This window comes from Ctenopharyngodon idella, chromosome 6, assembly GCF_019924925.1.
Source record: "Ctenopharyngodon idella isolate HZGC_01 chromosome 6, HZGC01, whole genome shotgun sequence".
Classification (NCBI taxonomy): domain Eukaryota; kingdom Metazoa; phylum Chordata; class Actinopteri; order Cypriniformes; family Xenocyprididae; genus Ctenopharyngodon; species Ctenopharyngodon idella.
In genome coordinates, this window is record NC_067225.1 from 23,153,661 (window position 1) to 23,176,144 (window position 22,484).

The 22,484-nt window shown below is 36.3% G+C and overlaps 2 protein-coding genes across 3 annotated transcripts in view; both read left to right on the forward strand.

Moving 5' to 3' along the window:
- Positions 1-266: 266 nt before the first annotated feature.
- tubgcp5 (tubulin, gamma complex associated protein 5) lies at positions 267-13,327 on the forward strand. The gene is made up of 25 exons (XM_051898237.1): positions 267-436; positions 580-631; positions 732-883; positions 1,113-1,166; positions 1,285-1,393; positions 1,470-1,566; positions 1,661-1,740; positions 2,351-2,486; positions 2,581-2,698; positions 2,863-2,952; positions 3,257-3,350; positions 4,875-5,130; positions 5,212-5,414; positions 5,545-5,660; positions 6,601-6,869; positions 8,580-8,778; positions 10,413-10,601; positions 10,696-10,878; positions 10,992-11,076; positions 11,274-11,394; positions 11,687-11,838; positions 11,972-12,097; positions 12,307-12,395; positions 12,557-12,657; positions 12,736-13,327. The coding sequence occupies exons 3-25, from the start codon at positions 750-752 to the stop codon at positions 12,780-12,782; spliced, it is 3,048 nt and encodes a 1,015-aa protein (XP_051754197.1). The 5' UTR covers positions 267-436; positions 580-631; positions 732-749; the 3' UTR covers positions 12,783-13,327.
- A 777-nt stretch (positions 13,328-14,104) lies between these two features.
- Positions 14,105-22,484, forward strand: part of cyfip1 (cytoplasmic FMR1 interacting protein 1) — a 41,840-nt gene continuing 33,460 nt past the window's right edge. Inside the window, exon 1 of one of the 2 annotated variants that reach the window (XM_051898235.1) lies at positions 14,105-14,354. The gene's annotated coding sequence lies outside the window, so the exon portion shown is untranslated. Of the gene's footprint in view, positions 14,355-16,072; positions 16,201-22,484 lie in introns of those variants that run through there. The other variant, XM_051898236.1, reaches the window with a different exon arrangement.

Genomic DNA, 22,484 nt, shown 5'->3' on the forward strand with positions numbered 1-22,484 from the left:
CTGTATATTTTCCATGATTGAGAACAATCGTAGGTTATGTAAAACATACAGAAATACCAAAACCATTGTTTTGAAAAGTACAGTTTAGATGCAGTGAGATACAATTTGAGACCTTTTTTGTTCGAACTATTTGTAGTAAATGCACATTCTGTAACGCATCAATTATGAACAAACTGTCCTTTACTTTGTCTCTTCAGAACTCTTACAAAATAATAAAATACTTTATGATTGAAAGGTACGCAGATACAAATGTACACGAAATATTTTCGTATACTGAATGGATTTTTTTTTTGTCTGGCAGTGTTGAGTTGTTGTGTCTCGCCATGATCTCTCCTGGTCGATAGGTGGCAGTAAAGCTCCCCTCAGTGTTATTATTGTTCACATGGAACCACAGAAGAAGCGCCTGAAGTCATGGAGGCGGCAACAGAGGAAACATGTAATATGATAAAAAAATAAATAGAATTAAACTCAGCCCTCAGTTCGACTTTCGCTATCGGATTATAATCGGGAGAGAGAAGGCATATTATTTTTGCTTTATCTGTGACATGTAGCGAATACTCTTGTTTCTTGTTTTGCTAGCCGCAGCGGTTGATAACGGCTCGTCACAGTCAGCATCACAACCAAAAAGCAGGTCTGTCTGTCTGTCTGTCTGTCTGTCTGTCTGTCTATCTATCTATCTATCTATCTATCTATCTATCTATCTATCTATCTATATGTATCTTTTGTTTCAGTTGATCCTTGAATCCAGAATGGCTCACTGGAGCAGGTTTGAGAAGGAGCTGGAGCTGGAGACCCGAAGGCTCATCTCACATTTTACTGCCATCCAGGATGAGGAAGATCAAAACTTTCAAATGGCTCTGAAGTTTACTTGGTCCAATTTCAAGTAAGTACTTGGTTCATTTATTCTTCCATTTGTTTATTACTGTAATGGCTTGAATGTATTTGTGAAAAGGAAACTGAAGAAGAAATGGACGAAACTAATGAACACTAATAAAAAACTAAATACTTGAATAAAAACTAATAATTGTTTTCCATTTTGCACTTAATATTTCATTTATTTTTGCACATAAATCAATATAAAGCTCTCATCATGTTTTTTCCCGTCTTGATAGGTTTCACCATTTTCTTGATGTCAACAGACATAATGTGCAGCGATCCATTAATGGGTATGAAGTCTGAAGCTTTGCACAATTATGTGCACTTTGATTATTTTATTTTGATTATTTTTATATTTTTGATATTTTGATAATTAAAATTAATTATTGAGATTTCTTTTTCTCCCAGGATTCATGAGAAACTCATGGTCCACTCTGACTTAAGTAAAGCAGAGAGCTGGATACGGCTAACTGAAGAATTTCTCAGTTCTCCTCTTCCCAGTACTGAGGGAACCAAGGTGGGATAACACTGACATCATTCAGAGAGTATTTGGAGCACTAATATATGCTGATTATCTCTATTACTGTCTTCAGACTGATGCCCACTACAGTATGCTGGCTTTATTACTCCATCTGTCTGACTCTCCATCCAACACAAACTACTGCGAAAGACCCAGATTGAAAGAAACGGGTTAGATTTTTATGTTCTTTTGTGTCAACACATGCATACTGTTGGACAACACTGCAACTAATATTGCTACAAATTAATATGTTTATTTCTACAGAGAAAGAAGACAAGTTTGATTGGGCAAAATACCTCATGGAAGGAGAAGATATTGATACTGGGCCCTTTCCAGACACTCCAGTGAGTGAACTCTATTAGATTATTAGATCACTTCTTGTCTAGTATCATATACTAAAAGGCTGGTCAATATGGCTTATAAATGATTTGTCAGCTTATTAATATTAATATTTATGAATTTGCTCTAAAAAAGAAAGATTTAAAAGATTTTGAAGAGATTTAAAAATAGATTTAAAATATTAAAAGCATTAACATTTTTGTAACGCATGAATTATGAGCAAACTGTCCTTTATGATAAATAATAAAATACTTCAAAACTGATATGGTAAAACTGACACCATCGTTGCTGTTTGTTTCACTGTATACAAGTGCTGAATGAGGAAGCCTGTGGAGCTGAAATTCAGATATAATCAGCGTTTCATTTCTGATATGCGCTGTAAGTGGTAGACCAATCACAGCAGACCAGGAACTGATTCATTGAAATTGGTGTGTGTACAGACAGACCCCCAACATTATTCCTCACAATAATTCTTCAGTACAGATCCTGAGGTGCTCCCACCAACCTTGGGACAAGGCGATAGATGGCTTGACCCCTCAGTGCTATTGTATACTAAACTGACTATAGGTATGTTAGCAGTAATAGAGCACAACCGATCATTTGATCTTTTGGCAGGACTGGTCTGAGGAAGAGAGTGAAGAAGAAGATAGCCAGCAGCCCCTGAGCAGAGAGGATTCTGGTATACAGGTAGACAGAACACCACAGGAGGACCACGAGCAGAATGACAAGACGGTTCAAGTCACCTGGACTGGTAAGGGACAGTATTATCACATTTTCTCAAAGTAATCTTTAGTTCATGAAGATTGTTATCAGGACTCCTAGTTCCTACTGTCTTGTTTTTGTAGTGGGTGAGCCGGACTCCAGGGCTTGGTTGGAGCAGCATATTGTCACTTCATATTGGGTTCCCAACTCTCCCCGCTTTCCACACAGCCTCCACCTGCACTCCAACCTTTACAACGTCTGGTAAGACATTTTTCGCTTTCAGCATCACAAGCCCATTCATTTGGACTTTCTGCCATGATTTAATAAGGTTTTTGAAGCAAATGCTGTTCAAGCTTTAAATTGCTTTTATTTAAGATTTCATGTTGTCATTTTGCATAGATTTAAGTCACTCTCTTTATCTACAGGGATCAGCACCTGTATAACACTGGGCCTCTCTACCTGCCTGAGGAGAAGTCTTTTGTTACAGAGACACAAGTGATTCGGGAAACTCTTTGGTATGATATCTGTAAGATTGCCATGATTACATTTAACAAACTGGACAGACTTGCTCTTACCAAAGGAAAGTGCATATGTTATGTTTGTGGAGATTGCATATGTGGATAAGTATTAGGATACGAGTTTAAACCTGCAGGGAATGAGCAGTTCTGGAATGAACTTTTTTTTTTTTTTACATTGCCTTGATTGCTGACACTTGAATGTTTACTAACCGGGAGGAGAATGATTCACAAGGATGACTCATTGCTCATATCAAGGTTTTTTCACAGGAATGATCATGTGTTCTTTTCTGCCTCTCCTCAGGCTCTTCTCTGGTGTAAAAAAACTTTTCATTTTCCAGCACAATGATGGCAAGGTGACTGTAAGGAATGATGTGGTGGTCACTCATCTAACTAATGTGAGTGGAGACAGTTTTTCACCATTCCACATTCCCTGCAGGCCTAAGTTTTTTGGATTTGTTGGAAGTTGACCATGCTCATGTGAAGTAGGGAAAGTGCCAGTCAGATTTTATTTAATTAAATGTATTTATTGATTGGGATAAACCTCTTGAGGTGTACCATTTCATTTTTTAGAGGGTCCCAACATACAGCATATCACAATCTTTAAATATCATTTATAATTATATATAGTTATTTTGATTTTTGTAAAAGAAAATGGTAACACTTTATTTTAGTCCTTGTTACACATTACATGTAGTTACTTTAGTAATAACTATAAATTATGCATAATTACATACAACTAACCCTAAACAAACCCTAATCCTAACCCTATAGTAAGTACATGTAGTTAATTATTATTACACAGTAGGGTACAACGGGGCTAAAGACACCTTGAGAAAAAATGTGATTTTCACTACACGCATAATGTATGATAATGTTCGTATTGAACATTTATGGAGCAACAGATTTTGTGTGAAATAAATCATAAAAGTTGTTTACTTTGTTTAAAAAAATCTTATAGCTAAAATAATGTTTTTAATAACGTCAAGTTAATAACGTTAAGTTAATGCTTGTTCAAAACAATCACTTTAGCAAAGGTTGTACTATTTTCTATTTTGATAAATAAAAGCATTCATTTTTGTTCAGTAAATATACTGTCATTGAAATATGTTAATATAAAAATATATTTTAAAAATACAGAAACAAAATTATTTTTAAAAGTAAAGATTTTGAAAGCATTGAAGATCCCATAGTGATTTCATATAGATTTACAGTACTAACAATAAATTATATTTTATTATATGATATGATTAATATTATATTTTAAATATGATGGTTTCATTATAAACATGGTAATTATCTCTAAGGTGGACACCCAACTTAATATATGATAGTTACCATCTGAATCTAACCTTGTCATGTCAACAAATCGAAAAAAAGTCAGCCAGTTATTTATTATCATATTAATTATTGTGCCTTGTGCCCAAACAGCAGGGACACCTTTTACCCCAAATACCATACTTTTACATATTTTTCCGTTATTAAAAAACTGTTGCTTTAATTACCTTTGTCTCAAAATATATTCAATAATTTTAGCGATTCTCATTTGCTACTTAAATCTACAACATTTAAAAAAAATATCTAATATTAGATCAAATTAGCACAGAATCAGCTTTGCGCTGCTGCCCATGATCGCGTCAGTTTGCACATGCATCTTGAAAAGCGGATGTTTTGAAAAGAACTACGTCAAGTTTTTGTGCCATCTAGTGGTTTAGAGGAAAATAAAATCAAAGGTGCCTTTTACCCCAGGGCACCATTAGCCCAATTGTACCCTACTTAAATGTATAGTTACACTGTAACAAATGTCTAATTACATTGTAACACTTAAAATAAAGAATTTATTTTTGTAATTGTGTAAGATAGAACCATAGGATTGATGGTTCAAAGTGCTTTCCTTCATGTGTTCCTATTTGTGTGTATAGAACTGTCTTCACTCTGTACTGGAGCACATAGCGGCCTATGGGCAGGCTGTTTCCCGTCTGCAAAAGTTTATTGATGAAGTGACCGGCCACAGTGCAGAGCCCTGTCCTCCAGGTCTTAACTCTTCCTCCTCATCCTCCAAGAAGAGCTCTGAGCCTCCCTTCCGAACCTACCAAGCATTCGTGTGGGCCCTGTATAAATACTTCACCAGCTTTAAAGAAGAGCTCAATATTATCGAAAAAGACATTATTGCCAAAGGTTGTTTTTTCTGTGTCTGTAAGTGTTTTCACAGTTATTTTTGTTTAATTATAGTATTAATTCTATGGTGATTTTTCATAGATGAGACGGTGACTCTGTCATCTGTGCTGGAACGGTTAAGTCCTCATCTGGCTCAGATCACGATGCTGCACAGGGTTTTCTGCACAGGAGTGGCTGAAGTGCCGACGGAAACACCCAACGTTTTGCGAGCCTCACACTTACTCAACACCCTTTACAAGGCAATCATAGAATATGACAGCGTGGGCGAGGCCTCTGAGCAGTCTGTAAGTGTGTCTGTTTTTTTAAAGCATTAAATGCTTAAATTGGTTCCTTTATCAGTGTACCGCTCAGGTTTTTTGCTTATTATAAAAAGTTTAATATCACAAAATGTTTTTTTTCTCCCCTTCCTATCAGGTGGCACTTCTTTTCTCTCTCTGGGTAGAAACGGTCCGGCCATACCTTGAGATTGTAGATGAATGGATTGTTCACGGTCACTTATTTGACCCCGCCAAAGAGTTTATCATTCAGAGGTACAAAAAAACTTGCGTTTATGTACACTACCATTCAAAAGTTTGGGGTCAAATTTGTTTTTTAAAGATATTCTTTTATTCAGCAAGAATGCATTAAATTATTCGAATGTGACAGTAAAGACTTTTACATTGTTACAAAGTATTTCTATTTCAAATAAATGCTGTTTTATTTTACTTTCTATTTATCAAAAATTCCTGAAAAACATACATCATAGTTTCCACAAAAAAATTTTAAGCAACACAACTGTTTTAAATTTTTCTTGAGCAGCATATTACAATGATTTCTGAAGAATCATGTGGTGCTGAAGACTCGAGTGATGGCTGCTGAAAATTCAGATTTGGCATCACAGGAATAAATAACATTTAAAAATATAATAAAATAGAAAACAGTTGTTTTAAAATTTAATAATATTTCACAATATTCAGGGTTGTGATTTTTTTTTTTTTTTTCTTTTTTTTTTTTTTCTCTATATTTATATGGATTTCTGTATTTTCCGGCCTGAAAAGTATGACGTGAATTGTTACGTTTTTTAATAAAAAAAATTTCATCCACGGATTGCTTCTGACAGTGCTGCACAAGCTTGCGGCACCATCTGCAGGACACCCGTAGCATGTTAGTCAGGATTCTGGCAGTAAAAATAGGGTGTATTTTTGACCAAATAAATGCAGCCTTGGTGACCATAAGAGACTTCTTTCAAAAATCTTAGTGTCCTCAAACTTTTGAACTGTACTCTGTGTAAGGAATTATGTACAGTCAGCCGGACATTATCGCAAAATAAATCCATTCAGGCCAGGGTGATATAAGTCCCCTCAGTGTTGTGTCGGGATGCTGATCACTCTTTTGGGGTTTATTTTGCACTAATCACTGGATGACTTCACATTATCCTGCGTATTACAAAGCTGCCTGCCAAATAAAGAAATATATGGACGTGTTTACTAGGAACAAGGATGTACCAGTAAACCACAGGGACTTCTGGTATGCCACTTACACGCTGTATAGCGTCTCTGAGACAGTGGAGAGCGAGGAGAGGCTCAGCGATGCTGCCAGTGGAAGCTCTGGCGGGGAGCAGGCATCCAGCAGCAGACAGCACACCATGGTGTCCTTCCTCAAGCCTGTACTCAAGCAGATCATCATGGCTGGCAAATCCATGCAGCTGCTGAAAAACCTGGACTGCAAGGAGACCGAACAGCCAGATGGCTCCTCCAGAGGTCAGTGTCTGCAGAGGATTTTGTATTTTGGTTTTCAGTTTCAATTTAGTTTATGTATTTTTAAAGGCACAATACGTAAATTTTCGACGCTAGAGTTCGCTTATTCAAAACAAAGGCATAGCTTGATGATGCCTTGATTTCACGGAATCATGGGAGGTGTTGTCTTCACGTCTACAGCCAGTGGACAAGAATCCAACAGGACTCGGGCAGAAATCATATGGATGAGCTAATGTATTAAAGATTTAATAACATTACCGTAGTATGAAGCAGGGTGTGGGTGAAAACCGTTGGAGCGGAATGAGGCCGCTGGAGCGATTGTTAATGAGAGACGACCCAAAAATGAAAACGACCCACAACACGGCTCGAGAGCAGTGGAGCTTTTATTATGCCGCAGATGATTGCTTCCACTTCTTCCGAAGCTCTGTTTTATCATATTAGATACATTTGTGTGTTGAAAGTTGTTATAATGCTACTCTGTGCGTTCGCTCGGCAGCTACTATGAGACATTTGTTGCACACTGCAGTAAGCTAGATCGATATTAGTCATGATAAAACATGGTACTCGCTGTAAATCAAGAAAACAAGATTTAAACAAGACTTACTGTGTTGAGCTATAAAACAATGATTTTCTGTCGATGAATGTATCTAAACAGTTGCTCACCTGTCAAATAAAGCATAATATATTAAAGTGTGTTTCCATGGTCTCTACAAAATAAAACTGGAAATGATTTCATTGATAGGCGACGCACGGACACGGTTCGTGTCCTGGTTAAAATTGCTTATTTCTCTGGATTTAAACATTCTTGAAAACATTTGGGATAATATAAGTATGCAAGTCAACAAAATATATAACACTGTTCTAGTGGTTTGATGTATATACTTGAATATACATTATTATCGAATATACATTATTATCTGACATGTATTTTGAGTAAAAATTGCTGAGAAAATTGAGTTAAAAATAATTTGAAAAACTTTTGCGTTTTTGTGATATTCTCATAATCACAAACAAGTGGGAAAGTCACATATATTCATGATTGAATCCTGAAGACAAAAAATAGTTCTTGAATCTACTGAAATTACAGATTGTAACTATTTTAATTTTAATATATTTGTTGTATATTATGTGCTTAATTTCTGTAAATCAAAAAGTTAGAACACAATCAGATGTGTAATTACAGCAGAAGTATAAGAAGTATCTTAGCTTACATGGGGGTTTTGAATTGTGTCTTGGACAAAGGGAGTCAAAAAGGTTGAGAACCACTGAATTAAATGAGAAACAAATTTAATTTGGAATGTCTTATGTTTTATGATGTTATTTGCATGAGCTACTACTTTGCTGCATGCTGGCTTATTAATGCAGTGTCGCTGATGTCAGTTATACCCATGACGTGAATATGTCACATGGTGGTTCAGAATAGATACTGATAGTCAGAGGTAATTTTCTCTGTAATTCAGTTTATTTATCCGTATTGTTTTATAGTTTCAAATTTCAGTACAGTTTTTATTTTGTTGCACGCTCACATTTTTGTATTTGTATATTTTTTGTTAATGGTAACAACCTTGAAGGAATCATCTTTTCTTTTTAAAATATTTTTTAAAAAATTAGATTTGTTTTTTGTTTTAGTTTGTTTTACTTCATTTTTATAATGTTTATTATAGCATATAGGAAGTTATTTTCTTAATATTTCTGACACTCATGTCTCTGCAGATGCCGAAAGAAAGAGTCTGTACACGCTTTTCTTGGAGTCAGTGCAGACACGTCTTCGGTATGGAGAAGAATCACCTACGAATATGGTTACCGAGCAACAGGCCACTAAGAAGAGCCTGATCAAGATGCAGTCCATTGTAGCACGTCATCTGGAGCTGGATGACATCCATGACCCCCTGCTGGCCATTAATTTTGCAAGGTAACAGCAGAATACAGAATAAATTATTTGACGTCACTGAATAACACACAAAAGAGCAAAGGATGTGGTCCCCATTTATATTAAGTGTCTTTAAATACTACGAAATAACATTTCAGTTAATCATTTGATACAATACACTTATTGTGTATATAAATGTTTTTACATTGTACTTACAGTATACTGAAAAAGTACATGCATGAAATTATAGCTGTAGTTAATTTCTGTAATTTACATCCTTAATTACTCTGTTGACCCTTCCCTTACAACTTAAAGCAACAAACCGGTCCCTAACCTTACCCGTATCCCACCTCAATAGCAGCAGAAGTGTTTTGCAATATAACATGAACATTAGTACATTGTACCAAACAATTTCTTTGATGTAAATACATAGTAGTTAAAGACATGACACCCAATATAAAGTGTGACCAAGGAGGTTAAATATAGAGTTTGTTTTCAAAGATTCAAACTTCAGTCTTAATATAACAATTAATCGTTAAAGGATTGCGATCTCAATTCAAACACCCACACAATCTTATTCTTAAAGGAACACTCCACTTTTTTTGAAAATAGGCTCATTTTCCAACTCCCCTAGAGTTAAACAGTTGAGTTTTACCGTTTTCGAATCCATTCAGCCGATCTCCGGGTCTGGCGGTACCACTTTTAGCATAGCTTAGCATAGTTCATTGAATCCGATTAGACCGTTAGCATCTCGCTTAAAACTGACCAAAGAGTTTCAATATTTTTCCTATTTAAAACTTGACTCTTCTGTAGTTACATCGTGTACTAAGACCGACGGAAAATGAAAAGTTGCGATTTTCTAGGTCGATATGGCTAGGAACTATACTCTAATTCCGGCATAATAATCAAGGAGCTTTGCTGCCGTACCATGGGTGCAGCAGGCGCAATGATATTACGCAGCACCTCTCTAATCGGATTCAATGAACTATGCTAAGCTATGCTAAAAGTGGTACCGCCAGACCCGGAGATCGGCTGAATGGATTCGAAAACGGTAAAACTCAACTGTTTAACTCTAGGGGAGTTGGAAAATGAGCCTATTTACAAAAAAAGTGGAGTGTTCCTTTAAATGACAACGAAATCTGCATTCAAATCGAACATTCAAATCTGTGCTGTCATTTCAACCACACAGTATCATTATTTCTTACAAACATTCAAATTATCACAGAAGTACTGGAATAAAAGTTTATAGTTTGCATATAGACACTGATGTCTATGGTAGCGATCAAAACAAGAGTAAATCATCTTTTGAAATGAACTTGACATTAAAATTTTTATCATTTACATTGTTACACCAGTAGGTGGCGACAAGTTACTGTTAAAATTTGTCATTGAATCAATCAATCAAGAGATTTGTTCAAAAACACTGATTTGTCCAGTAATGAAACAAGCCTTTAAGTAATTGAATCATTCATTCATTTTTTTAAATAATTTATTCTGAATCATGAGAGAATCGTGATATCTACTTTAACCAAAATAAATAAATAAAATAAAAAATTGTGATTCTCAATTTATCCAGAATCGTGCAGCTCTAATGTAACTATATAAAGACACTGTTTTGTTCTTCACAATTTCATTAGCTTGTTTTCCATTGTGGTAATGTGTGTTATCTCTTGCAGGCTTTATTTAGAGCAGAATGACTTCCATGAGAAATTCTCGGGCGGCAGTGTAATTTTGGACCGCTCCTCCGAGTCTGTGACATGTCAGACGTTTGAGCTTACGCTCCGTTCCTGTCTGTATCCACATATTGAGAGGAGATACATCGAATGCTGTGGGAACCTCATGAGAACCCTGAAGAAAGACTACAGGTGACATCCTGCGGGAGAATCCTTTGGGCATAAACCTCACAGTATAATTTTGTAGAACATTTATGGCTGAACCTCTCTCTTTTTTCAATCTTAGGCTTCTGGGGTACTTGCAGGCCATGAGAAACTACTTCCTGTTGGAGGCTGGAGATACTATGTATGATTTCTACACAGCCATCTTTGACAAAGTTCTGGAGAAGGAGAGCTGGCAGCAGCTGGCATTCCTCAATGTGCAGCTGCAAGAGGCTGTTGGACAGCGCCACCCAGAGGACAGCAGCCGGTACTGCACATGGAGTTCTAGAGATCCTGTGGTTTACCATTCAAGACTATCTTTAACCACTCAGTATCCTGTGGTTCACTTATGTTTCTCTCACATCTTTCTCATGATTCTAGGTTGTCCATATTTCTTGAAACTATTGATCCTGCAAGAAAAAAACAGCCAGTGAATAACCTTGATGGTCTTACTCTGAGTTATAAGGTTAGAAACCCTCAATAAACTTAATTTCGATTTTGAAAATGATTCTTTTAGCTTTTTTGCTTTGAGTATTGTATTAACACGTTTATAATAAATTTAAATATTTTTAATGTAAATGTATGTATTTGTTTGATGATGATAATATTTTTTATAAATTATGCATTTTGTTTTTATAAATTGTGCATAATTTCTCTCACCAGGTTCCATGGCCTGTAGATATTGTTATTAGTTCAGAGTGTCAGAAAATCTACAATCAGGTCTTCCTACTGTTGCTTCAGATCAAATGGGCCAAATATAGTCTGGACACATTACGATTCAGTGGTGAGATATGATTTCATTTCAAAAGTTCTTATTACTTCTGCTTATATGTAATAAAACAAGAGGGAAGTAAAGCTAGTCCATGTTTTTTTTAAAAAGATACACGATTAAAAGCACATGCCAATAAGATATCTACATGCTTCATATTTATGTAACTTCCCATTGCAACTTGTTCCACGATCACAGCTCTTTTGTCCCTGTGAAATAAGAACTAACTTAATTCACAGTATTCTCAGATCAGGATGGTTTTAGTTCACTTGCTGTTATTGGATCTTAAAATAGAGTCTTCCTACAGATTTGACAGTGGCCGCTAAGAGGCAAGAAGGAGGTCAATCTGAGGAAAGCACAGCCAAAGAGCCCATAAACCAGCAGATTCACAGGATGTTTCTCCTGAGGGTCAAACTCATGCACTTTGTCAACAGCCTGCACAACTACATTATGACTAGGGTAAGTTTGACATATGGAAAATATGCTTTATTTATTTGCTGTAGAGTTTTGAAAATGCTGAAAAATTTGTTTTGATTTTAACTTTTTTTTTTTATTATTGTCATGTGGACATTTACCATGCATTCATTCACAGATCCTACATAGTACAGGTCTAGAATTTCAACACCAAGTACAGGAGGCAAAGGACCTGGACCAGCTCATTAAAATCCACTACAGATACTTGTCCACCATTCATGACCGATGTCTGCTCAGAGAGAAAGTAAGCTGAAATTATACAGGCCAAATAATGTGTCTGTCAGGAAACAAATAGTACATTTTGGCTCATTCTTGCACGTCGCATTTGCAGTTTTTCTTATTAATTCAGTAAGCTGTCTTCCCCATGGAGGTTGGCCTAGTTTTTACTTTTAACCTGTTATAGACATTTGTGTTATTTCTGATCCATCAATTCGGGTTACTGTGTCTTTGCAGGTCAGTTTTGTCAAGGAGGCCATCATGAAAGTGCTGAATTTAGTTCTTATCTTCTCAGACAGATGGCAGGCTGGTTTTGGGGCATGGAAGTAAGTTTAAAACTTTGGGATCTTTTTAGATGTTTCAGTCTAGCCACATGCCCTCATCTTGCAGCTTTTACTTTCAGCTTGATGAGGATGAGGTTTTACTTCCCTTTAGCTATTTCTACATGGCTTTTAACATTCTTTAAAATGTTTCATTTCTTCCTCAGAATCGAGTCGATTGACAAAATGGAGTCTGATTTTAAAAACTGTCACATGTTTCTTGTGACCATTTTGAACAAGGCTGTGTGCAGAGGCTCATTTCCTCATTGTAAGTCCTCCACTGCTCCTGATTATGATTTAGAAATATTTAGTTTTACTCAACATATGTGTTTGTTTTCTTTTACAGTGGAGTCCTTGGCGCTGTCGCTAATGGCTGGATTTGAACAGTGTTAACAGATTGAACATGGTTCCAATCCAGAGCATTGAATGAACACAAGACACATTATTTATTGTACTGCTGCATGACGGCTGCTGTACTGTTCTTGTTTGTCTGTACAAGGATATCTGACATCATAGCACATGAGACAGACACTTCATAGCACTTCATTGGTAAAGAAGTAGCACTTTGTGTCTGTAAACAGTGAAACTTAAGTGTTAACTTACAGTGTTAAATTGTCTACTTTGTCTACAGCACATTTGCTGCATCAAGATACATAATGTAATGTTTTGTGGACATTCTAGCTGTTTGTTTTTCAGCATTGTTGGCCAGTGTTGCGACTCAATATGTCAGATGTAAAACTTAATTTTTCTCTACATGCAGCGGATATGTGAAATTCTGTACATAGTATGAGCTAACAATGAAAATTGTAGAGTACATTTGTATGCAGTTTAAGCCTAAATTTGTAAATTTGTTTTGTGGTTGCTTAAAGCTGTTTTTCATTGTGCTGAATGGATTGCATATATTAAAATAATTGCCCTGGCTTTGTGATACAGTATAATGTTGCATTATACTTTTTTTCATATACACTGCCATTCAAAAGTTTTGGGTTTGTTTTAGAAGGAAATAATGTTTATTCTTTAAAAAGACTTTAGTTACAATTTTACAATGAACTTTCTGTTTATCAAAAAATCCTGATAAAAATGTATCATGCTTTCCACAAAAATATCAAGTAGCACATCTGTTTTCAACATTGATAACATGAAACGTTTCTTGAGCAACAGGTCAGCATATTAAAATGTTTAAAGGATTATGTGACACTTAGGACTGGAGTAATGGCTGCAAAAAACAATATTGCATAAAATTCACAATATTAATAAGTCACAGTCACTATTGATCAAATTAATGTAGCCTTCTGACTTTTTTTCAGTAACGTTAAAACATTTTGTGACCCCAAACTTTTGAACTGTAGTGTATACGCATCTCACACTTCAGGTAACTCTACCTTTAAAGTCTGTCACAGTAATAAGAACAACAAAAGCTTCATTGGCTCGATATTATAATATTGCTTATAGCACTGAAATACACAATACAGGAAAATAAATAGGATGTGGTAAAGAAATATATGAAAGGAGGAATATAAGAAAATAAAAGCAAAGTATATAAGAATATGTAATAAAACAAAATGCAATAGGATGGGGATGAATATACATATAAGTATTAGCATATCTTAAATTTTAATATTTAAATGTTTATTTTAAATATTTACTTTTTACATTTTCTTAATCCTACGGACACTTAAATTCCTGAACGCCCCCTGCTGGCAGTGCGCTGTACTGCGGCGCTGGAGTTTCCTGTTGAATCTCCATGTAGAGCGCAACAGGAACTTCCAGCCTGAGCTGCGTTTTCGACAACACACCGCGAGCAGGATTTCTCCGCAAACTCCCTCAGCCACTTCAAACCACCACAGATTAACCACCGAAAACTTCATCCTCTCAGCCACCTTAGAACTGGAAATCACAACGGAAAATGCATGAATGAATAGTCGAAGCGCAGCGGATAGTTTGTCCTGGAAATCTCACGTAAGGGTGGGTAGAGCGGAGCTTTTCCCTTACTTTCATTCTGGGTGTTGTCTTTTTTCAAACGCTTTCTATGTAGTTAATTAGGCAGTCAAATAGTTGGCGTTCGCGTAGTTTTGTTCTAGTATATGTTTATGTTTCAGCATGTGTAAGGCAGAATGGAAAGGTATTGTCGGGTTGAATTCCTTTGAGTTGTTTGAAGTTTTACGTCGTGGATAAAGTGGGCCTGTTCACGAGACTGCGCGTATGAAAACGCGAAGAGCTACAGTCGACGCGACTAACTAGAACTCTCATTAAAATAAACGAAGTTGTATGTACTGAAAACGCAAGAGAACGCTTCGCAGTTTATAATGAATGCGTTGTAGTTTGTCGCGTAATTTGGGTGAACAGCTTTCTGTACAACTTTACTGAAACTGAATAGTAGTGTTTCTGTATGTTAAGTTATGGAACAGTAAGTAATGTAGTGAGGTTTTTTTTTTTGTATGTTTGTCATTTAGATAGTAGATAATTTTCCATTCTTGCTTGTCAGATACACCCACTGATTATCTATCTATCTACATCTATCTATATATATCTATATCTATCTATCTATCTATCTATCTATATATATATATATATATATATATATATATATATATATAGAAAAATGCCCCTGATAATAACTCCAAGGGGACAAAAATATTATATAAAAAAAAAAAAAAAATCAGCTAACTTCCTCCACTGTTCTACATGTATAATATATTCATTATATATGTTTAATGTTGTTTTTCTACTTGACGTTCTAAGATTAAGGTTTACAGAAACTGAGTTAATCAGAGATTTGTATTGGTTTTCTTGCTATTTGAGCAATCTTCAATCAGAGCAGTCCACTTGAGTTGAATAACAGCACTGTAAACTTTTATTTTGTCTCCTAAAACCCTGTCAGTTTGTTTTCTGGATGCAGATTAAGACTAGACATGGATTAAACCGCTCTGTCAGGGGTGATTCTCTTTGAAAATCCCTTTAGTCGAGAACTAGGCTTAGTCTATGTCTGTAAACCAATTCTGTGGTGTCAGTCCACCTCTCCTTATCTTTAATCCAGTTCTTTTCTGGATTGAAAGTGACTTAAAGACAGAAAAGGAAGGGAAATGTCTTTATCGGCTGGAGGTCAGCAGGGCTGTTGAAAGTTCAGGCATGTGGTTCTTCAGCCCACACCCTGTTGAGATGCTGATAATGATGCTTTAGGAAGTTATTTGTTCCACTCTGGCAGCCTGAGTGGGTTTTATGATTCAGCAGATTATTTAGAACAAATTAATCCACCGTTTCACCATCTCTGACAAACAACAAATCGGATGTCTTTCATTTCCAATGGAGAGATCTGTGCTGAGTATCGACCATATGCGTATGTGAAAATTTTGATCCGTTTTGAGCTTTGAAAAATATTCAAACTTTTGCGGCTGTGCGACTGCCCGGCCAGATGTGATGTATTTTAATCAAAACTATGAGTGTAAGGTAAGAATTACCAATATTTTTGCACTAAAATGTTAATCTTTAAACACCGTTTCTGTAAAATGGGTGGTTATGAGTAATTGTGTTCGAAAAATAATTAAATAATTATTTATGTTGATTAGCCCTAGAAAACCTACTATGATTTTCTTTCAGATGGTATTGGTATTCATTTGATTTGTGTGAATATGTATTCTTACATTCATTATTAATTCATTTTACCATGGCGAATAAGTGAAGGGCTGCATCACAACCAGTTTGAAAGTTCTGTGCAACCGCCTCTAAGAGGGACAATCATACATCAGAATGTCGGAGATAGTGGAAAGGCATCTTAAAAAGGCTTAAAAGATCCAACCAAACACAGTTGATGGCAAGTAATCACAAGTTTACTTTGATGCATATATATGCTTTTTTTTGTGTAATGCAGCAAGATATGATCTTCATATGACATTCAAAGTTAGTGTGATAATAAAGTGTGAAATAAAAGCGCTATGTGTCAAAGCTGTGTATATTTTCAGTTAGAACGTGCACACCAGTGCGTGCTGCACTGAAGTTTTGGTCGTGTGCCACCACCTCTGCTGCCATGAGAGGAAAATGTGTGTGTGAAGATATGAACATTTCAGAGAGGAAGGCACCGTGTGCAGTAGGTGTTGAGTATGCACAGCACCCGTGGTGCAAAAAAGGCCTTTTTCATCCTGCATGCAGCTGGAGTTGAGGTCATGTGTTGGCATGGTCGGCTGATATCCATCAACACAGGTGGAAATCTTCTCAGTGTGTTCGAGAGCTGCTGTACTTTGTTTAATACTTACTTAGTGGATGTCCAGGAGTAAAAGAGCTCAGGGCACACGGCCAGAGCGAGGCATATGGGATGTCGCACGACTCGCACTGAAGATGGCAGTGTCAGCCTCAGGGAATGTTTGGTCTGGACTGTTTATTGTGGTTTTGATATTTTTAGAAATTCCGACTAGAGTTTTCATAGGTTTGTCTGACTTTAGAGAGTAGTTTGTGTTTTTTCTTTCATTTGAGATTGTGATTTATGTACATGCTCAGAATCAGTGACTTATCTCCACTCTGGCTATAGGACTGGAGACAGTCCAACGTCAAGTGACGTCCAAGTTCAACGTCCGTTGTAGTTATTCTTGAATGGGCTTAGCAGTCTCCAGTCTTGTGTATTGGCAGTTAGCATGAAGTCTGTTTCACTTTACAGCTTATTCTGATCAAGAAGCTCCCACTTCAAGTCTCCAGACTGCGACTAGATGGTTGCATTTTGCCACCTTTTTTCTTGCTGGTGCGACTAAATTTTGTTAGAGGTTGCACTGGTGTGACCTCCACGTTGCCCAACTGATAAGAGCTGCCATTTCCGTTGCATATGAAAAACAACAAACGGCAAACGAAACAGTTTATCTGCTCGGACCAATGTTAGACAGTGCCGCGCGAGCTCAGAACAGATTTATTTGCAGGCCAATCTTGATGACGTGACACCGTGGGAGATCCAGTGAGAAAGTGTTTGAATTTGCAGCATTATTAATAACATCACTGTTATATCTAGTGAGAAGCATTAAAGTTTTGTGCAGAATTCTCTTGTTATTATAAACCATAGATATCAGATCAAACAGCGCTGACATGGAAACCAGGAGAAACATTGTACCATGAACGAAGAAGTTATAGAAGGCTTTACAGTCCATAAATCACCAACATTCACCATGGATTTAATGTAGTAACGCTAACTGTAACCATGGTATTGTGGCAGAAATAGTCGAATTTTTTTACATTATTCATTTTAGGGATTGTACAACCTTTTGAGAGTGAAATTCAAGCACTTTTCACATGCTTTACACTTTTGCTAACAAAGCCCAATTTAAATGTTATTTTTAATGTGATGACCAAAAATATTTAAAATTTCCCCTATAAAAATTAGGTTTTTACGTGTTACAGAACATGTTAAAGGGTTAGTTCACCCAAAAATGAAAATGGTCCTTTATTACTCACCCTCATGTCGTTCTACACCCGTAAGGCCTTCGTTCATCTTCAGAACACAAATTAAGATATTTTTGATGAAATCCAATGGCTCAGTGAGGCCTCTATTGCCAGCAATGTCACCGAACTTCTCAAGATCCAGAAAGGTACTCAAAACATATTTAAAACAGTTCATGTGACTACAGTGGTTTAACCTAATATTATAAAGTGACGAGAATACTTTCTGTGCACCAAAAAAACAAAATAATGACTTTTCAACAATATCTAGTGATGGCCGATTTCAAAACACTTCTTCGAAGCTTTACGAATCTTTTGTTTCGAATCAGTTGTTCGGAGCGCCAAAGTCACGTGATTTCAGCAGTTTGATATGCGATCCGAACAACTGATTCAAAACAAAAGATTCTTAAAGCTTCATGAAGAAGTGTTTTGAAATCGGCCATCACTAGATATTGTTGAAAAGTCATTATTTTGTTTTTTGTTTTTTTTGGCACAAAAAGTATTCTCGTCACTTTATAATATTAAGGTAGAACCACTACTCACATGAACTGTTTTAAATATGTTTTGAGTACCTTTCTGGATCTTGAGAAGTTCGGTGACATTGCTGGCAATAGAGGCCTCACTGAGCCATCGGATTTCATCAAAAATATCTTAATTTGTGTTCTGAAGATGAACAAAGGCCTTACGGGTGTAGAACGACATGAGGGTGAGTAATAAATGACATTTTCATCTTTGGGTGAACTAACCCTTTAGAAAAAGTTAATTTCATTTGCATCTCAACTCAGGCTCAGTGTTTTACTGTCAAATTTGCATTTCCAAGAAATAAGCATGTCATTATTAGTTACTCCACTTATTAATGCAAAATAATAGTAAGTTTATGATTAAATTATGATTAAAAATCCCCCCACCCCCCCAGTGGTACCAAATCAGGTGCTGGTGCCACCATCTGTAGAACTTAGTGACACTGGTGCCACTGCTCTCAAATGTTAGTCTAGAGCACTGCATTTGTCTGACTGACTTCAAAGCAACAAACCACAGCATCTCAGCAAAAGAAATCATATTTTACCCTATTTGATAAAGAACTGCCTGAACTTACTGAACTGCCTACTTTCAGTGATGTCCTTTAAAATTTTAAGAGAACTTTTCTTCTTAAAGTTTTCTCGGCTTAAAGGTTATGTTTGCAGATTTTCTATTGCCTGCACCCCGATATCCCTGTTTATTTGTCAGTGTTTATTTTAACAGCTTATTTATATAAAACTACTACTGAGCCCCGCACATGACATGTGGGGAAAAAAAGCATATATTGTGTGTATATATATATATATATTATATATATGTCACCACGTTTTACTAATTTAATTAGTTCCCTCGTTTTAGTAAATAGTGGCCTTTCTATTGTTTTAGATAAATCAAAATCAAAATCAAAAAAAGGCAACAAATTAGTTCAACATCACTAAAACAAGGGAACAAATTCCACATTTCTGTATTCATGCCCACGGACAGTCAGCTCGACAGAGGGGTGGTGCCAAAATCAAAAGTGCAGTATGGTAAAGGGAACACCACAGCCCTTTTTATGTTTTCTTTAGTCATGTAGTGCAATTTGGGCATCTAAAAGAGTAGACAGAGATTTTCTCTGCTGCCATTCCCATTTATATGACTGTGCTTGATCGTGACCTGCCCCGTGGAGAAATATTCAGGCATGTAGAACTTCAGGGACATGACAAGGCTTGTAAAGCCTGTGGAATGATTGTGGTCTCTCTAAACAACATTGCTCTGCTTTTAACTGCAGTGGTCTGATGGACCAAAACACATCATTCTCTATGACGGGGCCACTTTGTTTTAATGATCCGGTTTCCTGCCAGTGAGTAATGAGAAAAGACAAGATTTCTGATTGCATTTCAGCATTTTTTTCAAAGACGTGTCATCTGAAAAGAGGGAACTTCAGCAACATTAAATAGGAACAATGTTCAGCTTACTCAAGACGACTTCCCTTTTTATCTCGCAGCAATATATAAAAAAAATTATTTATGAATTTAATTGTGATCATTCAGGTCTGCATTATATTCAAGGCAAGTGAGCCTACAGTGAAAAGTGCTAGACTTCATCAGCAACTGTTTGTTCATTTTTGACAGATAAAACCCACAGTTGGGATGTTGTTTCTTGTTGTCCACAGCCTCTAACCCACTTCCTTTTCGACAAAAGATGCTGACCTGCATGCTGTGTCAAGGTTATAAAAATAAATAAATAAATAGACGTTTTTTGAATATTTAAAGGACAGAAGTTTGTTTGTGTCCTGCATGGTTAGAAGTGGGTGTAACAAGCTCATAATACCTCAGGAAATAATACCAGCTGCAATTACAGCATCAGCTCAAACTGTACATTCCTAAACACTAACTCAGCTCATGAGAAGGGTGCAGTAATCGTGTGATGTCAGTTCTGAGTTGCGTCACCTTTTTTTTGTGCTGATCTCAGATCATTGTCAAAGATCAGCTTGTTGAGATTTACATGTGTGAAGTATATATTTATACTTTTTTTTTTATTATTATTTTGTTCCCTTCACCTTAAGGAAAATGGTGTCACTGGGGCAGTACCCTTTCAAAAGGTACTCTTTTGGACCGTATGTACCCCTAAAGGGTGCATATTAGTACATTAAAGGGTTAGTTCACCCAAAAATGAAATTCTGTCACTAATTACTCACCCTCATGTCGTTTCAAACCTGTAAGACCTTTGTTCATCAAGATATTTTTGATGAAATCCGAGAGGTATCTGAACCACACAAAAATTTAAAAATATTAGTATCTGAATTGTACTTTTGCATCATTAGATTTCATAGTAGATTTTAATTCAGTCTAACATCTGTGTTCAATCTCAGATCCCTTTAAAGGAACACTCCACTTTTTTTGAAAATAAGCAAATTTTCCAACTCCCCTAGAGTTAAACAGTTGAGTTTTACCGTTTTAGAATCCATTCAGCCGATCTCCGGGTCTGGCGGTACCACTTTTAGCATAGCTTGGCATAGATCATTGAATCTGATTAGACCGTTAGCATCTTGCTCAAAAATGACCAACGAGTTTTGATATTTCTCCTATTTAAAACTTGACTCTTCTGTAGTTACATCGTTTACTAAGACCGACAGAAAATGAAAAGTTCTAGGCCGATATGGCTAGGAACTACTCTCATTCCGGCGTAATAATCAAGGAACTTTGCTGTCGTTATATTAATGATATTACGCGTAATATCAATGATATTATGCAGCGCCTCTCACAAATGTCTCCATGGTTGCAAGGCACGCTCCCTGTATAATATCATTGCATACTGTTTAACTCTAGGGGAGTTGGAAAATGAGCTTATTTTCAAAAAAAGTGGAGTGTTCCTTTAATTTTTCAAAATTTCAAATTTCGCCACTAGTGACTTAAAACTGAATTGCAAAAAGAATAATGTCCAAACATAATAATAATGTTCCAAAATGCCAAACAAGTAGTCCTGCCCTGTTTACATTCTTCAGGAAGTCATACAAGTTCTTACTTATTGTTGTCTGTGCACATTACACAGTGCTAGAAGACTGTATTTTAACATCAAAACAAATGACACTCTTCAGCTTTAATTCAATGTGTGATTAACATTTTAGAGGACAGCTGCTCAGTCAAAAGCACTCTGCAGAAGCAGCTGTCAGTGTCAACCACAGCAGTGTTTGTGTCTGATATCATCAGAACTGTGTCTCTAGAGACACTCTGTCCTTCATGATAGACTGCAGTGGCCCACTCTCTTGTACTAACTCTCTTCCTCATCACATATCTCCTTCTGCTTTTTTCTCTAAGTTCCTTTCTCTTTTAACTCTCTAGAGGTGCCTCACCATGATCAGATACACAAGGGCCTTACTTAATCTAAATTTAGATGTCCACAGCACACTAAGTTTGTCTTTGTCAGTATTTATCTGACTTTACAGTTTATCTCTACAAGACCACAGTAGCCCTTCTCTATTTCCTCAGGCCTGCATTGTGTTTCCTCTTTGAGATCATTTAATTGTCTTGTCAGCAACTGCCGTACACTTGTTGTAGCCATTACCAGTTAAACAACAAGCAATTTGGCTGTCCATGCGAAATGTGAATCTGCTGCAAAACATGACATACAATCACAGCCAATCAGATGTTTGTTTAATGTACAGGTTCTGGACCAGCTGCAGAAATAAAAAAAAACAAGTGATAAGCAAAATGTTCTCGCACTGTTTCACAGCGATTTGCATTGACAAACCAATTTATTTCATTAAATTTTCATTTTCAGTGAGAGTTGGGAATTTGTAGCAATTAAATCACTGTTAGCATGAACTCCCTTTTACAGGAAAGATTTATTGCATTGTGCCAGATTATTACACGAATATGAGGTTTTGCCCCATGAGAGGAAGTAGGTGGAGGAGGGGGCACTTTCATTCTGACAGGCGGTGCTGTGAGGTGTGAAAAGTTGCCTAGTTGCATACGACGTTTTTTTTTTAATGTTTTGAAGTCTTATTTTTTCCTGTCAGCTATTAAACCTCTTGCTTGTCCTGTTGCTATGGTTACCGAGATACAACTATTATATCTGAGGGTGCAAAAAATTAAAATGTTGAGAAAATCGCCTTTAAAGTTGTCCAAATGAAGTCCTTAGCAACACGTATTACTTACAAAAATACATTTTTTAATATAT

What these genes read in the sequence shown, in the direction of transcription:
- tubgcp5 (XM_051898237.1), top strand. Translation starts at nt 750, where the DNA reads ATGGCTCACTGGAGCAGGTTTGAGAAGGAGCTGGAGCTGGAGACCCGA. An exon ending in TTTACTTGGTCCAATTTCAA is followed by an intron (nt 884 to 1,112) that starts GTAAGTACTTGG and finishes CCGTCTTGATAG; the next exon opens with GTTTCACCATTTTCTTGATG. An exon ending in GCCAGATGGCTCCTCCAGAG is followed by an intron (nt 6,870 to 8,579) that starts GTCAGTGTCTGC and finishes ATGTCTCTGCAG; the next exon opens with ATGCCGAAAGAAAGAGTCTG.